The sequence below is a fragment of the Emys orbicularis genome, chromosome 2, assembly GCF_028017835.1.
Source record: "Emys orbicularis isolate rEmyOrb1 chromosome 2, rEmyOrb1.hap1, whole genome shotgun sequence".
NCBI classification, from domain to species: domain Eukaryota; kingdom Metazoa; phylum Chordata; order Testudines; family Emydidae; genus Emys; species Emys orbicularis.
The window spans coordinates 144,457,438-144,478,784 of NC_088684.1; the positions used below are offsets into that span (position 1 = coordinate 144,457,438).

Consider the following 21,347-nt stretch of genomic DNA (forward strand, 5'->3'; position numbering starts at 1 on the left):
ACAGCAGTTGGGTGGAGTCACCATGGGTTGCACCAGTGCAGGAGGCCCTGGTCATCTTTCTTCTCAGGGCCTCTCCCCGCTGCTGCCACCATCACTGTGGGAGCCTGGTATTTCTCCCTGCTGCGCCCATGCAGGCTGCCACAACCCCAGTCCCTCTCCTCCCCAAGAGCACATACCTCTCAAGATGTAACTCAGGATTTAATTCACTACCCCGGCCTCGTGTCAGAGCGGGGCCAGAGCCATGGGTTGCCCAGGAAGCAGCAGAGCAGGGTACAAAGGAGAGCTGTGCTGGGTTCTCTCAGTCTGCCAGGGGAAGGAAGGTGTGGACCCCACCTCCCAACACTTTCAAATTGCGGGGAGCAGGGGCTCGATTTCTGAGCGTCTATTTCTAGGCTCCAGATCCCACAAGCTACTGCAGCAGAAGCTGAAAGACCTTGACGGCCACCTGCCCCCTGAACTTCAATCACAGCCAGCAACCAGTTTCTGCTTCTTCTATCTCCTCCTTTTAAGCCTCTCCTCTTTAAAGGGGTCTTTCCATCCCCCATAGATCCTGTAGGGTGGAGACCATCCGTTTGGCTGAGCCTGGTAGATGCTGCTCCGTCCTTCCGCCCGAGAGCAGTGGGATGGAGTGGAGCAGCTCTATAGAGCTCCAGGCCCTGCCATGCAGCAAGCTTAGCCCTGAGTTCTGCCTGCTGGTAACCTATCACACCTCACCACTGTTTGTGTACCCATCCCTCCTGCACATGTCTCACTCAAGCTTCCCTTCTGCTCCCTTTCCCACTGCCCTCCTCCCCCAGAATGGTGCACGTAGTGCTCCCAGTATTCAGCACAGCCCCCAGCATGGAACTGACACAAGGCTGCTGGGCCAGAGGTGCCACGCTCTGTGCAAGAGCAGAACTGGTGCGAGCCTCTGGCTCTACTGCTGCTCGGAGCAGGTGGGAGATTCGCTTGCTACTCCTCCTTCCACACTCAGAAGACCCACCTGCTGTTGCTCAGGCACAGAGCAATTCCCTGTCTGAGCAAGAGCATTGTGAAACTGACAGGACACACTTGGAAGCTGCCCCTCTGCAGGCACCAGTGACGAAGTGCTGTGTGTGGAGGTGAGAGTGGGGGGGACGGGGGACGACTAGGTGTCCCTAGCTTCTGTTTGCCAGAAGCTGGGAATGAGCAACAGGGGATGGATGGATCACTTGATCTGTTCATTCACTCTGGGACACCTGGCATTGGCCACTGTCAGAAGACAGAACACTGGGCTAGATGGACCTTTGGTCTGACCCAGTCTGGACGTTCTTGTGTAACTATCCGGAGAGAGAATACATAAGAGGGAAGATGAGACACCCACCATCCTGAACCATATTTAGACTCCCAATGATATTCACTTCACTCATCCTCTGGCCATTGCCGGCTCCTTGTGGCTTTCCAAACAGTTGTGTGGTTCTGGAAATTAACTAATTCCCAGAAAACACTGGGAAGCAGCTTCTTCTCAAGAGCGGCTAGCCCACCGCACAGCGATGAAGCACTAGGTCAGTATGAAAGTTCAGCCTCCTGGAGAGAAGCACTTGGAGAAGAACTGAGAGCCACAGTCAAGAAGCATAAATAGAACTCAAAGGCCAGACTGCGCTGCGGCACATGTGGGAAGCCGGGCACTATTTTGAATGCTATGTGGCAAATGTATGCAGAGCCAAATCCAAGAAGGGGGCTGGGTGAGAAGGGAGATGCTCAAAATTAGGAGCTGAGCTCAAGCAGCATGAATGATGAAGAGAACGGCTTCTCGAAGCAGATGGGAATTGCTTGCGAAGAAGGGGGAGGGGGGAATTCACCACCTTGTGCAAGACACATGGCTGCAAACTAAGTGTTCTTTGCCCTGCTATGATCCTACAGGAGCTGGAGACTCATCATGGGTGGGGTAGTGTCCATATGCCTGACAAAGCCCCCCAGGGATCAGCAGGCCAATGCTGGGGAGATGGACATGCCCTCTGTCACCTCCACTGACTAAGCCTAAGATGGTGCTGGTCCTGTCCCTTAAGGGCACGGCCCTGCCCACTGCTGCATGGGAGCACAGTGAAGTGAGGACGTGAGGCACAAGGGAGCCTGATCCTGATTAATGAGAGGTGGCTGCAGCCAGGCTACCAAGGAGTGCTGCAAGGAGTGCCAAGGGGGAGTGCAGAGCTAAGTGCTTCATTTGCGGGAGAGCGATCAAAGCCCACGTTCCCTCAGATGTGGTCATTCCACGCTCAACCGAAAGGGAGCAGGTGAGAGTACCAAGTGGCTTGAGATTTAGAAGAGTGGGAGATGTGCTCACGAGATACCCCGTGGACTGGAATGGTGGGTAGACACAGGCAGAAGTGCCGGGGAAACTTCTGCCCTGCAATGGGGCTGGGAATGCCCTGTATACATGGGTGGGTAAGAGTTGCATTGAAGAGGCCTTCACCACAACAGAGTCTCGCAAGGTACTTTTCTGGCCCCCATTCCCACAGTATCTGAACCTCACCATCTTTAACGTACGTACTCACACAAACACAAGGGCCCAGCTATTCCCGCCACTGGAACTGAGGCCCAGAGAGACAAAGTGACTTGCCCAAGCCTCTCATCTACACAGTCCCTGGCAAGCGCCTATTCGGCACTATCCAGAGAGCAGAACCAAACCTGCTGCAGCCACGTAAAAGCCACGACCATACTGAGGCAGTTTACGAGAGGCGCCAGGATGCAAGCCCGGGAACCCAGGGGCTCATCCAGCCGCTGCTGGGGCTTGATGCAGCTGGGATGCTAAATGCCCTAGATTTACACGGCACTAAAGTTTGGGGAACTAACACGTTTGGTTTTTTCTTTATTTCCCCCCCTCCCCTTCGGAGAAGAGAGAAAAATATTTTTGTTTTATCTCATTTTTGCATTCAGCTAGCTGCTGGGGATGCGCATTATTCACGAGCTCCTACTAACCAGGCTGCTGGCGTTGAATTTTGTCGGGGGGGGGGGGAGGGGGCTGTGCAGAAGGAACTCGCTCTTTAAATTATTGATAGCCATTATCCGAGTGCTCTCGACATTCTTTCAGGTGACTGCAGCGCCACCCAGAGGCAGACAGCACTAGCTACAGTCAGCTCTGCAAAACAGCCCTAGTCAGATTCTGCAGGCCCGGAAGCTCTCCGTTCTGAGCAGCCCCTTTGAGCAGCGGGCACCCCTGCAGGACTTCGGGCCTGAGAGCTCCTCAGGTCGCTCCTCACCCGATTCTACTGATCCCTGCAATGACACAGCCATGCATACATTTGAGAGGAGGTGGGGAGAGGGTTGTCACGCAGGGGTTTTCAATGGGTTCAGGGCCGGATATGGAAAGAGGAGAACCAGCCTAGCTGGCAGAGGGGCTGTAGAGACACCGCTGCTTAGTGACTGCCCTGAAGTAGCCCTTCTCACTCAGCAATGTCAGCAGCAAAGTTGTTCCCCCAAGCCTGGCTTTCCAGGGTGAGAGCAGGCTGAAGAATGGCAGCCCAGCCTCTTGTACTCTTCCCTACAGACAGCTGAATATTCCTCTCCCAATAAGTGTTGCCCATTGTCGCCCATTACAGGGACCACGCACAGGACGAGGTCCTCATGACAAGGCCGTCTTGTTCTTGGATCTCCCTGTCACACACCGCAGGGGACTGGAAGATCCAGGCTACTAAAAGAATTTCCGATGCAGATACTGCAACACCATGTCTGCCAAAACTTCCCGTCCCTAAAAGTGTGGCTTTTCCTGAAATCGCCCCCAGCGTGGCTCTTCTGAAGGGGCAGGCTGTACTGAAAGAAGCCGTGTCTCTTCCTGCTTTTTTCGCTTTGAGCCGTTCTTTAACAAACAGGACAATACCCACCGCAGTTAGCCTCGGAAGATACAACGCTGGAGAAGCCCTACACAATCAGTTCCCCTCCAAGCTTAACCACGCTCAGTCACTATAGTAACACTAGCCACACAGACCTCACAGCAGCCAGGAGCTGTAGACAAATTCATTGGCTCTGCTGTGGAGTTCCCTGAAGATCCTGAAGGCTCAGCCCAGGTCCAGTGGCACTGAAACTACAGCACCCACTAGACAGCCCAGCCCAACCAGTTTGCTGGATACTTAGTTCAACCACACTGTTTAAACACCTGACTGTCCCATATGGGATGGAAGCTCCAGGGCCAGCCCTTGAACCCAAATTTATCAGGCGGTCAAAAAGACAGACCCAACTGGTCTTAGACATCATGAGGTTGCACAGGGAGAGTTTGTCCCTGAGGTCGCACACCATTGGACTTGAGAAATTAAAGCCAACAACTTCAATTGCTCTTGGACACAAGTGCTGCTTACAGAACACGGCTGTAGCATGCTCATTCCAAGCCTCAGCTAGGCAGGGGTGGGCCTGCTCTTTTAGTCTCTCCAACAGACACTGTACCCATCAACTCACACACATCCATAACAAGATGCATCCTATGCCCACTGCATCAATCTCCTTCCCTTAGTATCGCTTCTAATTCGTCTTGCTTATTTTCCCCAGTCCAGACATTTGTTCATAGGACTTTTGTTTATGGGGCCTTAAGTACCCACCCTTACATACTCATTACTCCCAGCAACTACTGTCCTTATAGCAAGAGGACAACTCAGAAAGTCAAACCTTAGTCCCACAGACTATTAACACAATAAAGCTGAAATTAAACCTGAGTGCTAGTAGCTTGCATTCAGATCTTTTTTTGCACACAGATTTAATTTTTCAGATGTATTTTTAGAAAGAGTCGGTTTTAGCCACGCTAGCCAGGGCAGCGGCTGCATGGCAGGCTCAAGGGATCTGCCACTTCTAACCGTTTTTTTGCAAATTTCATGCTAGTGAAAGGTGCCAGACTGACAGCCTGGAAGAATGAAGCTTTTATGCACAGGACAACTATAACTCTGGCAGCAGAACATCGTTCTTTTCTTCCGGTCTCTTTCTACTTCCCTGAAGCTCTTGTTCCTTTCTAATCTTCCCATCCTTACTGCATTTGGTCCCACATGGGACTAACCCAGCAGCCCTCAGGGTGCACTCCTGCTTCACATCCTCTGTCCTAGCAACCAGGAGGAAGAAGGCCACCTGGTTCTTTTATGTGGATCAAAGATGTCTTGGGTCAGACTCCTCACTAGAATCAAGTTGATCAGCCTCTCTCTTTCCAATGGCCTTTCCTCACTGGCCTCATTCATTACCGACATACATCATGTTTACCCAGGAAACCTAGAGGTGGAAGGCTCACTGGCTGTCACCAATCCGCTCAGCCACTTGGTTCCAGCTCCCAGGGATCGCTCTGTCCCATCCTTCCACTTGCTGCTGCACAAACTCAGCATGCAAGCTAGTTAGACTGTGCTGGCAAAAACACACTGTTCCAGCTGCCCTATCCTGAAGCACCAAAAGGCTCTGGAGACCTATTTGTAGCGCTCCTAACAGGAAAGCCACTCCAGGCACTCATCAACACAACCAGCCCTTTCAGCCTGTTCCCTTGTTACACGCATGCCAGCCCTGCTGTGAAACTGTGGCACGCTGTAAGGGGATAAAAATCAACACAACCCACTGTGCTGGAGAAGCTTCCTCTCCACTGCAGCCAGCGCATGTACAGCAGCTTTTCAAACTGCAATAAACAGGGGTGGGGGGAATAGGAGGGACTTTACTGCAATGCAAGGCCTTTCGCTTTTCATGCCTTTCCTCTACCAAAGAGACAGCGTTTGGAGACAACGATGCAAGGACTTCCCATAATCCTTTGCCTGCAATATTCTGATCTGCTGATGAGGGGATGGTCCTGCCAAACACACAGTTGCTTGGGTAGAAATAGGAAGAAAAAGCACAGACAAGGGGGGGAAAAACCATCTTTCTCCATCTCTGGGAGTCCTGGCAGTGTCACACTACCCCTGGCCTGCCTTTGGGTGGTGGCTCTGCTCTTGAGGGATGCCAGGGGATTGAAAATGAGCCCAGCCTGCTATGCCTTGAACTCTTAGCACCCAGACTCATAAGAATGAAATGGTCCGTGTGCTCTGGGTTGGGGAGGCGGGGCAGAAGGCCATGATATGAGGAGCTGGACATTTGCCTTCCACCCCCAATAACAACAATGTTTTAATAGACACAATATAAAGTCACTGGAGGGGCAGGGAAGGCTATACATTCTGGATCCACCACTCACACAGCAGCTCTCTCAAACCACAGGAAAGGTACATTAAGGATCAGAGACACACACCCCACTATAAGAGCCAAAAAACGCAGAGTTATGGTGTGATGAAGTGGGGGGTTTTCTTGTTTTCTGTGGAGTTTCAATGGTTTGCATGCGGAGGGGGTGGGACTCAGTTTCCCTGGGTGTTACTGGTTTAACGAGGTGAGGGGAGAGGGAGTTTGTTTTGCAGAGGACCGGAGAGAGGACTTGGGGACCCAGCCGATGGCCGGGAGGATGGATACCCCGGAGACCAGTGACCTGGTGACCCGGAGGCCCAGCTTAGGAGACGCAGCCGGTTCTGGCCAGTGGGCGGACAATGGGCTGCAGAGTGAGGACCCAGTGACCTAACCAGCCGGTTCCAGCCAGAGGACAGAAGCGAGGAGAGGAGGCCCCGGTTTAAGACCCTGTTTACCCGGAGAAAAGACAATGGACAGAGGCGGGGCCTGGGGCCAGTGATCTCAGATGCCCAGCTGGGAGCAGGGGGGCTCTGGGCTGGAGAGGGGGAGCAGGCAGAGCCCACCTGGATGCAGAGAGACTGGGTGTGCTGGGCTGAGGGAGGCCAGGCCTGAGGCCCTGAGAGTTTCCTGTGCTGTGTTCAACTCTCAATAAACCCTCCTGTTTTATGCTGGCTGAGAGTCACTCCGGTCTAGAGAACAGGGTTGCATCAACCCCTTTGGGGGTGGAGGCCCGGGGGGTCCAGAGCGAGTGGACTCCCTGAGGGGGCCCACGGCGAGAAACAGGTGTGCTAGGGCTCCGAGAGGTGTGGATCCAGGAGGTGGAGGGGCCTGACCCCGAGAGAGAGTGGACCCCCGAGAAGTGCTGTCTCACTAAAAGGGGCACCCCCCCACGGACCGCATGGGGCCAAGAGTGGGCACGATCTGTGAGTCCGTGACATATGGTAATCCTTTTCTTCCGTTCTTTCTTCTGGCATTGTCTCCTCAGAGAGAAACATGGAACATCCCCATCCCTGAGGATTAGACGGAAATATTCAGCCCAGAGAGACTCACGTGTGGCCTTTAATACTTCATTAGCCTGGTGTCTTATTAACGCTTCTTTGCTGTTTACCGTTAATTTAGTGCTGCTGAAAGGTACTGAATGGATACCGGAGATTGACAGCCCCTGTCACCGGGACAGCCCAGGCAACAGAAGTGCAAACTGCCCCTGCCTAACCGGCCTGACATTGCTGTGGCCCATTCGATCCTTGGCATCTCTTAGGAGGATGTCAGTAAAGGGGACCACACAGGCCCCGTTATGAAGTGGACACCTGTCCATTAATTATCATACTGAATTTCATTTCACAAAGGCAGTTAAAGAGCCACCAGCTGGTAACAACTTTCACTCGTTAATCTGCTCTAGATCTGAATGGCTGATCTAGAGGCAAAATGCTTTATATGCCATCATCTGTCCCCTGTACCATCCAATCCCTCTCCACCATCCTCACATCCCCTGGTCTTTGTGGTTTGTATGGGCTGGGCAGGGCAGCCAGCTATCCAAAGAATCTGCCCTGATATATTCCCGGCAGTAGCTGTGCTTCTAGATCACTCAACATTCTAGAACAGCTCCTCCAGAGTGACAAGTGGGTATTACTTGGAGCAGAGCCCAGCTGAAACAGACACAGCTCCTCCCCACAAAATTACTCTAGGAAAGGGGAGACATTTTGACTTAGCCTTGCAAAGGGTCATTTGCCATTGTTTTAGGAGAGCCCAGGCCAGCAGAATGCTCCTCACTCACACAGGGGTAACAGACATCTGCACAGAGGCTTTAAAAACTGGCCAGTTCAAAAATGAAGAGAGTCCAGCTTTGCTCTGGAATGTATGTGCAGGCCTTGGCCTGAGCCAGGGAGATCTTCCACAGGGGAGAGAGAAACCCCAAGGAACAAAAGAAAACAACCTGACCTTCTGGTCCCATTGACACTGCAGCTCATACAAAGGAGTGAAACAATCAGCTTTATATATGGCTTGATTAATCAGCTGGTGTGCACCCAGGCCTGCAGCCTAGGCTGGGACAAGGTCATTTGTTTTGCTGTGAAGTTGGACCCTAACTGCGCTGGTATAACCAGTTTGGCTGGTCCTCCCTGCTCCCAGTTCTCTGTGTGGTAACCTCCCAGAGTGAACTGCCCCACGTGTCTCTGCTCTCGGTGCATGGCCACAGTGCTCAAGGAGGACTGAGGGAGTTTGAAAGCAATGGGAGTTGGGCACCTAACTTCCCGAGGCATTATGGGATAGCTGACAATGTTTTCCCTGAATGCACTGAAACACAGTCAAGTAGTAGAGTCCGTGGAGATGCACAAGCAGCACCACATCCCATATTGGGAGAAAACATGCTTTGTGGCCTTGTCTCGACTGTGTGTGAGCTGACCATGGGGGAGGAAGGCCTAGCGACTTGGCTGAGCAAACAATTGTACTGCAGTGTTGTGAAGAGGGAGGTGCTAACAGACCACCTCCTCTGCTTAGAGGAGAGAAGAGAGCAGACAGACTAAAGTGCCCAGAAAGGAGCAAAGGAAACCAAATCTGAAGACTTTGCCATGCTTCTGTGAATCCATGTCACCTCCTCTGACTGATGGGCCTGACAAGGCTGGGGCTGCCCTGTGTCCCCACAACACAATTATCTCTGTTGTGAAGAATCTAAACACCACCCTGGAGAAGTGCAGCCTTCCCACAACCCCATCACCTCGTGAGCTAGGACTGAGGACTAGACTCTATTCAGAATGAGCTGCTTAGGCTTGCAACGGACACAAGGGAAGTACCATAACAAGAGACCCTTACTTGGGCAATGCTGATGGCTGGGACTCCACTGGGGCAGCTGCTCCTGGTGGCTCTGCGGCCGCAGAGCTGTCCGCCGCTTCAGCTGTCTCCTCTGCTGCAGTGGGCTCTTGAGGCCTGGTGGCAGCCCCATCATCTGGGCCAGGGACTGGCTCTGGTGCCGAGTGGATCTCAACTTCCTGAGCTACAGCAGGCACTTTCATCCTCTCCGCTGCCACTTCCTCCTCCCTTTTCCTCATCTTCTCCACAAGCTCCCGCTGCCTCTTCTCATCATCCTGACGGGCCAGGTGTTCAAAGTTCTTGAATGCCTGAAAGAGATAAAGCCAATCAAGCAAACAAGCAGGCAGCCAAGCCATCAATCCACAGCTACACCTCTACCCCAATATAACGCGGTTGTGGGGAGTCAAAAATCCCTACCGCGTTATAGGTGAAACGCCATTATATCGGGGTAGGGGGGCAGGGCTCCAGCGGTGATTTAAAGAGCCCAGGACTCCGGACGCGGGGAGCCCCAGGCCCTTTAAATCGCCAGCGAGCCCCGCTGCCGCAGCCCCGGGGTAGCGGCAGCAGGACTCCAGCAGTGATTTAAAGGGCCCGGGGCTCCCCACAGCAGCCAGAGCCCCGGGCCCTTTAAAGCGCCGCCAGAGCCCCGCTGCTACCACGCTATATGCGAACCCGTGTTATATCGGGTTGTGTTATAACGGGGTAGAGGTGTAATATCCGTCTATCTCAGAAGCAGACATGGTGCAGGGTTTGCACCTTGACACTAGAGGCACTGAGACTGGAAAAGAGACACTAGTTCAGTATAGCACTGCTTCTAACAGGAAACTGGTGACAGAACGCATGCCTGCCTGGAGCAGTGAGCTGACAGATTCTTTAGGTGACACAGGAATAAGCAAATGTATTCTTCCATTTTCTGCGGACTGTACCTAAGTAGGAAACCTCCAGTGGGGTCATTGCTCTGAGGCAGCTCACCGTGGCTGCAGTTACCCTGAGACACGTACACCGTGCTCTCTCTCTCTCTCACAAACAACATTACATTGGTTCTTTCTCTTTTTTTAATCTAAAACAGAAATGGGTTGGTTGGCTTTGTGTGTGTGTAAAACAGAGTGGGAGGCTACTGGGGGGGTGAGAGATCAGAAGAGAGGCCAAAGGAGGGGTGATTAGAGAAGCCAGCAGCTTCCAACCTGCACCAGGCCTGCCTTCGTCTTCAGGTGCAATCTTGCCACTCCCCAACCCACCTGGTCTTGGCTACTTCTCCAATTGTACCACCTCACCCCTACCCTAACCCCACACTGGTTCCTCCCCTCCAAACTCCCTAGTTCACATGCTCACTGGGCTTTTGTTCTTAAATCCATACCTGCTAGTACTGCTGCCTGGTCAGGCTAGCAGAAAGCTGACGGAAGTAACACAGCCACAGTTCTAGAGAAGTCAGCAGTTCTGGGAATAGACACTGGACGGAGGAGCCAGGCTACAGGTGGGCTCAGTCGGAAGGGCAGAGCTCTCTCGAAAGGAGTGACATTGCCACCAGCAGCTCCCTCGGAGAAGCGTTAGGGCAAAGAGCATGTTAGTGCAGCCACAGCCTGAAACCAGGCACGGCCACTCCATAAGAATCCCAGCGAGTGACTCACATGTGCTATTCATAGAGACCCACCCAGCCAGCTGCATTTCAATCATGAAACACAAACCAGCCCAAGGCAGAGCATTCAGAGACACGGCTCAGACCGTGCCCTTTAAATCAGGACAGGACCCAAAATCCTGAGCTGAGAAGGGAGGGTGACCTCTGAACTGGTCTGCAGCACAGTACCATTGGGAGCAGTGTCTCGGCTCGGAATGCCCATGGCTAGTGGAAAGAAACAGCATGTCCTGGAAGTGACTGAAGCCGGAGCCCAGAATGGCCTCTCTCTGGGGAAATTAAGATTTAGGCTACTGTGCAGTGGTTTGTTCTCACACAGTCATTAGACCTGAGCTACTCCTCGGGGGGGAAACATGACACAGTTTCTCATTTAGAAGATACACATTCTCTCCTCAACAGGCCGTAACACTTACTAGTCTGTCACCTCATCGGGCTGCTCCACGCGCACAGCAACTTCTCTACCTAATTCCTAGTACAGGCTGCAGAGTTCTCCAGTGGGGTCTACAGGTACCCTCACCTTTGGGGGCTCACAGGCTACAAGTCCAGGGACGAGATTCTGTACTTGCCTTGGGTCGCGCAGCACAAGCAGGGGGAGGGTAAAGGGGGCTTTATACCTCCTTTGCACACACAGGATTCTGGGCTGCCCCTGCAGACAGCACAGCTCCTAGCATGAGTTAGGACAGCCCCAGGGTCTGCTCTAACTTACAGAAGTTGGCTACAGTTGTTAATGAGCTTCTCTGAAGCTCAGAATTCTTGGAATGACTCCCCTTACCATCTCTGGCTACTCGCCAGCAGTCTCTTATGGCAGGGGCTGCACATGGGGGTCTATGCCAGCCCTGTATTGAAGATATTCCCCAGGGGGCTGTTTTGTCCCCTTTCTGCCATCAAAGCGGTGGGGACAGGAGCTGAACCCCATAATGCAATGTTAAGCTGCAATGCATGATGTTAGGAGCCGAGGTCTCTGCAGATCTCAGTGCTCTATCAAAAGCAACGGCAGATGCACTCTGCTCCATTTTCTGGAAAGCAGGGATGCTGCTCTCAAGCTGCTGTGGTGAGAGAGGCAGCAGCATTAGGAGGACGGAGAGGGAGTTGCTCTGAGTAGCTACTGCAGCTGGGCAGGGAAGCACAGAACTACAGTGACACAGCTTCCTTGTGCACTCCACCATCACCAACCCTAGTACAAGCCCACTGCCTATGTGGTCCCCTCATGCCCCTTGGCTCCTCCCCCTCAGTACGACCCATAAACGTGATCTGCAAAGGAAACAATGGGTATGGGCTTTGTTTGCTTCTTTATGCTGCCTAAAGCCCTGAAAAGCCGCCTGTTTACTCAAAGACGGGGTTACCTGGTTTTTTAAACTGTCTTTTTGAACATTAGAAACATCAGACATTGCCTTCCCTGGTTTTCCTGGAGAACTGCTTGGAGAACTAATGAGATTACGACATCACAAGAGACCTGTAACCTGAGCAATTGAGAGGAAAAGGGATTGTTAGTCAGACTGTTTAAAACTCGTTAGTTTGCCTCTATTTTTGTTCACACCAATTTAACGTAGACTCCTGCAAAACACTTGGAGTGAATGCTCTCCCTGAAAAATACATCCTGTCCATTCCACTGGGGGATGAGAAAACTCCCACACCAGTTCTCTGGTCCTCCAGCAAAAGGCAAGGAAGGCAAGGCTTCAACGTTAATAACAAGAAGGAACAAAATAACTTCCAGGTCTCCTTTGTCCGTCATGACTCAGTAATAAGGCACAAATCCATTTTTGCTCCTCTCTGCAGGTCACTTCTATGCTGCTTGCCTGCAACTCTGAAGTACCAGCTCCAAGTAGAGAGAGCTTTCTCTAAAGCAAGGTGATTTCAAACTTTCCACAGCATCACTAATTTGGCCACTTTGCAGGCTGGGTATTTAAGATTAGTGTCTGTGCCAGCATAGCACATTTATGTCTTCACATAAACACCATACTAAATGGGGCTGTGTTTATTTCAAATGTGCACTTCCAGATAAGGCATGCTTGTCCTGCACCTCACTGGAACATTATACTCAGCATTAAATTGTTAATTGAAAATGAATGCACATGTGTAGCAGGCAATTTCCAGTTCCTTAAAACTTTATTATGATAAGAAATACTTAATATCTGACACTTCTCTAGGGGCTTTTATGAGTCCCAGAATCCTTTGCAAACATGCACTGAGCCATACAACCCGCCTGTAAGGTACTGTAGATAATTAAGAGTCTATTTTAACCGGGGGAGGGATCCACTTGCTCAAGGTCACAAAGCAAGTTAGTGACAGAGCCAAAAATACAGTTCCAAATCTCTTGACCCCTAGCCCTCTGCTCCAACCACTAGACAACGCTCCTTTTCATCTTACTTAGAACGGAATAGCCTTGGGTGAGGGAACTTTTACAGACTATTGATTTCTAAGACATCAAGCACACCTCTGTAATGCTGTATAAATAACAAACCTTTCAAACCAACTGGTAAATATTGACTCCTGATTGACTATGTATGCCCCCAAATTGACATTTAAAATGTAAGCTACCAGTTTTTTTAGTACAAAACAAACTAGACTGTAAAAAACAACCAGGTCTTCCCCCATCTCCCCTACTCGGATCACCCATTAAGCCATTTTTGAGTTTTAAGCATTCCAAAGAAAGCCTTCTCTCAATGTGCCCATCAGCATAGCACTCCAGAGCCAAAAGGCTGAGGCCAAGCAGGGTGCGTTTCAACACAAAATGAGAAGGCTGAGAAGCTCCATGTGAAAAGCAAGGCTTAGAAATAGAAAGCAAACACTGAAACCTAAAGTAGAGGTCTTCGACCCCGCCCACTCAGCCAAGCTATGGTCAGATCCACACGCTTTTCCCTCCAAAAGTGTCTCTCAAATTCCCCCCCTTCTCTGTCAATATCACTCTGACTTCTCCTCTTGCCTTGGCTACTGCAATCACTCCCTGTCAGGCATTTTTAACACCAACCTTATCCCCTCCAGTGTGTGCAAAATGTTGCTGTCAATATCCTCTCTCATGCCCATTCCTCTGAGAAGTTCATCCACCATGCGTCATTCCACTGGCTCTCCACTGTACTGTGCATCACATTCAAACTTCTTATCCTCTTCCATCATGCTTCCCTTGCCCACATCTCTGAAGTGATCCTTCATGTGCCCTCCTCTCCAACAGCAGCACCAACCGTGATCCTCCCTTTGTCTCTTCCCCCCAAACCTATCTCCCCTCATTCCAATTCCTCCCAAAACCTCACTTTTGATGTAGAACCTCTAAGACATGACAGGAGAGCAACGTAACCTGCAAATAACAAAGGAATTAAACAATCAGCTCTGTACTGATCAACCTCACAATCATCCTCCCCTCGCCATCCCCTTTGGGTGTTTATAGGGCTCACTTGTGTCACGGCACACAGACTGTATGCTCCCCTGAGCAAGGCCCGGGTCTTTATTTGGTTGTGGAGTGGCAAACATTTCTAGAAGCTTGAAAAATAAATACAAATAGTAACTCCACCCTTTGCTAGGGAGTCACTGGCCATGTGCAAACTGCTCATGTAACACAGCTGGCCCCACTCAGACCCTGGTGTAAGAATGCCACTAAGCACCACTATACATCATGAGAACAACTGATGAAGGTCTGGTCCAACCCTCAGGGTGTCAGTGTCATGAACAACAACTGTTATACTCTGTGAGGGAAACCGACAAGGCTCTATGCTGGCCCACTCAGATTCTGGTGTGAGAGTCATTAATGCAATGCTGTCCCCATCCTTTCAGTTCTCTCAGTTCATCCTGGACTAACAGGGCAGAACTACACTGCTGAAGTCGCCATGGGGAAGCTGGAAGTTCTGGCAGCTGGGATAGAGATGGTTGGGGCTTGGGGCACTTGCAAAGCGGCGGGAGGCATGGCCCAGTTCACATCTGCCCAAGCCATTGTCTAAGGCTGCCTGCAGACTCAGGCAGACGTCAGCGACCCCCTGGCCGAACAGCTCCTCTTACAGCCAGGAGGGTAGAAACTCCGCCTGGCTACAGGGAACCCGGCCCCTGGCGAGGCCCCGGCCGGGGCTGGCGTGAGGCCCCGGGTTACCTTGAGGGCCATGGTCTGCGCCACCCCGGGCGGGAAGCCCAGCCGGTCGTCCGGCCGCAGCAGGAGGCGGTAGAAGTCCGTCTTGCGGTAGAGGAAGCCGAAGAGGACGCCGAGGAACTCCTGGACGTTGCCCACGTGCTGCAGGATGCCCAGCAGCGCCTGGTCGTACATGTCGGTCATGGCAGGAGCCAGGTCCATGGCGGGGCCCCGCAGGGCTCGGGGAACAGCGAGGGGGACCAGCCCAGGGGCCCCGCGGGTGGGGGAGGGGCCGGGACCCGGAAGCGCGAGGACGGGGTCGGCCCCGCCGAGTCTCTGGGGCGCGGGGGGAGGGGAGGGCTCCTCAAGGCCAGACTCCTCCGCTACTAGGGCAACCTAGCTTCCTCCTGCCAGGCACTTCCGGTCCCTCTGGACAGGTCCCGGCGGCGACTTCCGCTCGTCCAGCCCCGCTAAACGCTCCGGCCGGCAACCGATGCCGTTGCCATAGAGACACGCCCGCAGATCATTGAGATGAGACGGCGAGCTAGAGCGTCGCAGCAGCGCGTGACGGATTTGGACGCCATCTTGATAGTGGCAGCGCAGGGGCGGGGTTCCAGGGCTTCCCTCCCGGGGTCGGGGCGTAATGGAGGGGGGGTGGGGCTAGCTCAGGGGTTTGCAAATTGGGGGTCGGGAGCCCTCAGGGGGTCACGAGGTTATTACATGGGGGTCGCGACCTGTCAGCCTCTACCCCAAACCCTGCTTTGCCTCCAGCATTTATGTTAAATATATAAACAAGTGTGTTTAATTTAGGGTTACCATATTTCAGCAAGCAAAAAAGAGGACGGCAGGAGCCCCGCCCTAGCCCCTCCCACTTCCCGCCCCCCTCAGAATCCCCAACCCTCCCCCGCTCCTTGTCCCCTGACTGCCCCCTCCTGGGACCCCTGCCCCTAACTGCCCCCCAGGACTCCACCCCCTACCTAAGCCTCCCTGCCTCTTGTCCCTTGACTGCCCCCTCCTGAGACCCTCCCCCCATCCTAACTGGCCCCCTAGGACCCTACCCCCTACCTGTACCCTGATTGCCCCAACCCTTATCCACACCCCCACCCCCAGACAGACCCCTGGGACTCCCATGCCCCATCCAACCACTCCCCACCCCCTGACAGCCCCCCCCCAGAACTCCCGACCCATCTAAACCCCTCTGCTCCCTGTCCCCTGACTGCTCCGATCCCTCTCCCCACTTCTGCCCCCTGACAGCCCCGCCCCCAGAACTCCCAACCCCCCCCCTTGTCCCCTGACTACCCCCTCTTGGGACCCCTGCTCCTAACTGCCCTCCAGAACCCCACCCCCTACCTAAGCCTCCCTGTTCCTTATCCCCTAACTGCCCCCTCCTAACACCCCCCCCACCCTAACTGCCCCCCCAGACCCTACCCCCTACCTGTACCCTGACTGCCCAAAACCTTATCCACCCCCCCAGAAAGCCCCCCCCCGAACTCCCGACCACCCCGTTTCTTGACTGCCCCCTCCAGAACCTCCCTGCCCCTTCTCCGACACCCTGGCCCCCTTACCCTGCCGCTCGTCCCGGCACGCTGGGCAGCAGGGGAGGAGGAGCTCCAGACTGCCAGAGGCGATCTGCGAATGCAGGGAGGGAGGGAGTGATCTCTGCTGCAGGGGAAGTGGAGGAGGGGCTCTCTCTGGCTGTCGGAGCCCCATGTAAATGGCACCATCCAGCCGGCTGCCCTGTTAGCCACGCGCGCTCTGCATGGGGGGGGGGGGAGTCCGGACATTTACAAATTCCCCCCGGACGCTATTTTTAGCTCAAAAAGCCGGACATGTCTGGGGGAATCCGGACGAATGGTAACCCTAGTTTAATTTATAAGGGGTGGGGGTTGGCAACCAGAGGCTTCCTATGCGAAAGGGGTCACCAGTACAAGAGTTTAAGAACCACTGAGCTAGATGGATAGAGCTGGGGGCCGCTGTCGGAAGGGGGCTGGCCTAGGGAATTGGGGGTGGGACATAGGAAGGGGGCTGGACCAGGGGTTGGGGGCAGGGCATTGGGTGGGGCTGGTTTGGTGGAGTTAGGGGAGGGTGTTGGGATGGGGCTAACCTGGGGGGGGGGACTGGCCTGGCCCCCAATTCCCCCCAGCCACACCTGCCTCCCGGCTTCACTCTCATTCTCTAGGTGTCGTTTCTCATCCCATCCCAGACTAGTCTGCCACCAGGAGCCCTCCCCAATCTGGGGCAGCCTGTGCTTGAGTCTGCAGAGAGCCTGAAACAGTAGCTCTGATGCATGTCTCCTGCCACATCTCTGTCCGTGGATGTGTTAACTCTGAAACGAAGTCTATAGAAATGAGAACACAGAACGGCTTTGTTGCTGGAAAATGCCTTTGAAACTTTTTGTTTCCCCCTTTCTATTTATTTGCCCACAAATTTCTGCTGGGCTTGCTACAGGGCACGGACCCTGGGGGACACTACTGATGCTATACAAAGCCCTACAGTCAAGAACCAGGACTGAGCTCTACTATGCAGACAGCGGGGTAGAAGGTGAAAGGGAGTGCTGGAGTAGCAATGGCTTTTTTTTACATAGCAAGGCTCTTCCCAAGACACAGAGGCAGGAACATCCCCATTCATCTCAGTGTTAACTCTGAAACATAAAAATCCCCAACGATGGGGGATTCCACACTGTTCATCCACAAGCCCTTCCTGTTTTCTGGATCCCACCTGCTGCGGTCCAGTATCCCCATCCATTGCTCCTTGTGCAGCCCAGCTGCCATCGGCCCAATCCACTGGCCTGTAGTTTGCTGTCACTTCTTGCCCTGGCACTCGATTCCCAGGTGAAATAGCTTTTTGGTTGGAGCCTCATCCCGTCACAGGCAGAACAGCCTGGGTTAGTTGCTGATCCCTTTCGACTGCTCAAGGCCCTTCCTGTTGGACCTGCTTCATGGTCACTCCTTTCCCCAGCTGGGACACTGCTGCTGTGCTATAGCTTCATGACTGTGCTCTAGCTCCTAACCACCTGGTCTCCGACTGATGCCGTCTCCCCCTGGGTCTCCCCACATGCTACATATCTAAATCTCCCTCTTGCAGCTTCACTAGGTGTACCCCTCCAACAGTTCCCACCCAGCCACCCCTCTCCTGGCCTTCCCTGTGGTTCTGCACAGCAGCCTGCTGGGACCCCACCCAGTTGGCTTTATCTAGCCTCCTGGGCTGCCCCAGACTGCTAAGGCAAGGAAGAGTTGGCTTAGCTATAATGTGGGTCACGCCATGATCCCCCACCCTCATACCCTTTAAAAGATCCAAGGAGGCATCAGCCCAGGTCAGGAGTGGATTTACTATGAAACAAACTGTGCGGTGGCATGGGGCCCCCAATGACAGGGGGCCCCCCAAAATGCAGGACAAATATCTGACAACCTGCCCCCGAGTCCCGGCCGGCAGTGCAGCAGGGCGCAGGCAGGCAGGCTGCCTGCATGCCGTGGCCGGTGGCCCCACGCTGCTCCCGGAAGCGGCCGGCAGCTGGCACATCACTGCGTGCCCCTGGTGGAGGGAGAAGAGGAAGGAGGTGGCTCTTCTAGGTTCGGCTCACCACCCTAGGGTTAGGGTTCCTATGGGTAGGGCTCCCCTCCCTAGGGTTAGGGTTCCTGTGGGTCAGGCTCCCCGCCCTAGGGTTAAAACAAACCTAAGTACATCTTCACATAATGCACAGTCAAACTGGAGCTAGTTGCCAGGGGAAGTTGTGAAGGCCAAAAATATAACTGGGTTAAAAAAGAATTAGATACGTTCATGGAGGACAGGTCCATCAGTGACTATTAGACAAGATGGTCAGGTATACAACCCTATGCTCTGGTTGTCCCTAAACCGCTGCATGCCAGAAGCTAGGACTGGAAACAGAGGGTTGATCCTGTTCTGTTCATTCCCTCTGAAGCATCTAGCACCAAAGACAAGATACTGGGTTAGATGGACCCCTGCTCTGACCCAGCATGGCTGTTCTTATGCATTTAAGTAGTTAATGTTAGGCACCTTGTTGTGAACATTTTTGTCTTTGTGGAAATGGGCACTGAAACAGGAGTGCCAGAACAAAGCGGGCCCTTTTAAAAGTGGGATGGCTACACTCTCCCTCTTTACTGGCTGTAAGGGCAAGCGATGGGGGGGGAGGGAGAGGAGCGAGCGGGGGCAGGGCCATGATTTGGGCACCAGTGTGCCCTCCCCTACTTTTAGGGAGCACCCACTGCTCCTGCATGGAAAGATCTGACCTTGTAAGGGAGCCAGCTATACCTATGCCACTGTGAGATAAAGGAAATCTTGGCAGGTGCCAGAGAAAGTGGAGGGACTACAAGCCCATCCCCCTTGGTGCAGGATGCATGTTACTGCACCTGTCAGAGTCCCCTTAGAGTTTCCTTGATACTACTAGGGAAGAGGAAAATGAGCCAGAGTCTCACCTGACTTATCCTAGTGTAAAACTGGAATAAATCTGGATTGTGCTGCATTTATTCCAGATTTACACTGGTGTATGCAAGATCAGAAGTTGGTCAATAAGCATGTTTACAAGCATAGGTGCCAACTTTCCCTCTTTCCTGTGGGTGCTTGACTCCCTTGCCCCCGCCTCCATTCCAATGCCTTCCCCAAAGTCCCCACCCCAACTCCACCCCCTCCCTGCCCCTATTCCAACTCCTTCCCCAAATCCCTGCCCTGGCTCCACCTCTTTCCCTAAGCACGCCACGTTCCCGCTCCTCCTCCTCCCTCCCGGAGCGTGCTAACGGTTGGGTAGGAAGCGCTGGGAGGTAGGTGGAGGAGCGAGGACATGGCACGCTCCGGGGAGGAGGAGATGGTGGGGTAGGGAGGGTGAGAGGAGCTTGGCTGCCAGTGGGTGCAGAGTACCCATTAATCTTTCCCCATGGGTGCTCCCGCCCCAGAGTACCCACGGAGTCAGCACCTATGTTTACAAGTCGAACAAAATTCTGAGTTAAGCCAGTGGTTCTTACACTGGGTATATCTATACTGCACTTAAAAACCCACAGCTGACTTAGGCTTATGGGCTGTTTAATTGTGGTATAGACGTGCAGGCTTGGGCTGCAGCCTGAGCCCTAGAACCCTCCCAGGCTCCTGGCGCCCAGGCTTCAGCCCAAGCCCACATGTCTACACTGCAGTACACCAGGGATAGTAGAGAACGTGGGAGCTAAGGTGTTTAAGACCCTAGCATAGAGAGGGCTAATCAGATGCAACAGTTCATCTGGTTGGGGTGAACCTGAAGCCACCAGTATGAGTTCACCTCCTGCCAGTGTGCAGAGATTCTAGCTTTGTATCTACATGAAGGAGAGTTTAAAACCAGGTGAGCTCCCTTGTTTTATTCCATAAAGCCAGTCACTCTTTGCTGGTTCAGATGCATGGGCAGGGGTTAGTTAATACAAACTGGCAAAGCTCAGCCTAAACTCAAACACTTTACCCCACCTAGACAAACCCTGCTAAGAAACAGGCCCTTGCAGTTCAAAATATAACTATATCAGAGGAATAAATACCAGGGAGGGAGAGGAATTATTTAAGCTCAGTACCAATGTGGACACAAGAACAAATGGATATAAACTGGCCATCAGGAAGTTTAGACTTGAAATTAGATGAAGGTTTCTAACCATCAGAGGAGTGAAATTCTGGAACAGCCTCCCAAGGGGAGCAGTGGGGGCAAAAGACATATCTGGCTTCAAGACTAAACTTAAGTTTATGGAGGGGATGGTATAGTCTAATTTTGGCAATTTATCTTTGACTAGTGGTAAATATGCCCAATGGTCTGTGATGGGGTGGGATCTGAGTTACTACAGATAATTCTTTCCTGGGCATCTGGCTGGTGAGTCTTGCCCACATGCTCAGGGTTTAGCTAATCACCATTTTCCTCCAGAGCAGATTGGCAGAAGCCCTGGGTTTTTTTTGCCTTCCTCTGCAGTGTAGGGCACAGGTCACTTGCTGGAAGATTCTCTGCAACTTGAAGTCTTTAAACCATGATTTGAGAACTCCAATGGCTCAGACACAAGTTTGATACAGGGGTGGGTGAGATGCTGTGGCCTGCATTGTGCAGGAGGTCAGACTAGATGATCATAATGGTTCCTTCTGACCTTAAAGTCTATGAAAACATTGTAGCTATTCTGGTGCCAGTCCCTCGAGGTTAACTAACCTGTTTAGTGTCTACACTCCAACTGGAGCTAGTCAAGGCCAGGTCTCTTGCCTTTTGTCGGAGTATCGTGGTGTGCAAGCAGCCTTGAACAATGGCAGAGGGATGTGAGCTATGCCTGCAGGGGGTGGGAGCATTGGCTAGCTCGCTGCTTTGAGCGGACAAGCCAAGCCTGCCTCTGACAGGTCCTACTCCAGCATGACTGGCCTGAAGCTAGGCTAGCTGCCTGTGCTCTCAGACAGCTCTAGATCTGGGCAAGAGGCTAGTTCTTGTCTCCTCCCAAGAAGTTCAGTTTGAGTAGAACTGAGGCACTCGGTAGGTGTGTGTTGATTTTCACCCACCCCTTTGAAAGCTGAACATTTTTAGGAAGAGGAAGATTTCCCCCCACTGTAGCATGTTTGAAAAGGTCCTTTTTTGTGAAAAGGGTGAAATGGAAAAAGCTGAACCAGGTCTAATTGCTCCTTATGCCAGCAATGAGTCCAACCCCTGCAGTGCTTTCCCAAGGGCTGAGGAGATGAGCCACTCAGCTGCGTGGCTAAGCACCACCTTCCCAGTCTAAGAGCCCAGCTGACCTTCCTCCC

The 21,347-nt window shown here is 52.9% G+C and overlaps 1 protein-coding gene across 1 annotated transcript in view; it reads right to left on the reverse strand.

Annotated features, from left to right (window-relative positions):
* NUDCD3 (NudC domain containing 3) overlaps nt 1–14,834 on the reverse strand; it is a 54,475-nt gene extending 39,641 nt beyond the window's left edge. Inside the window, exons 1-2 of the mRNA XM_065399515.1 lie at nt 14,637–14,834; nt 8,932–9,236 (exon numbers count right to left, since the gene is read on the reverse strand). Coding sequence (XP_065255587.1) covers nt 8,932–9,236; nt 14,637–14,834 — 503 coding nt within the window. The remainder of the gene's footprint in view (nt 1–8,931; nt 9,237–14,636) is intronic.
* Nucleotides 14,835–21,347: the final 6,513 nt, after the last annotated feature.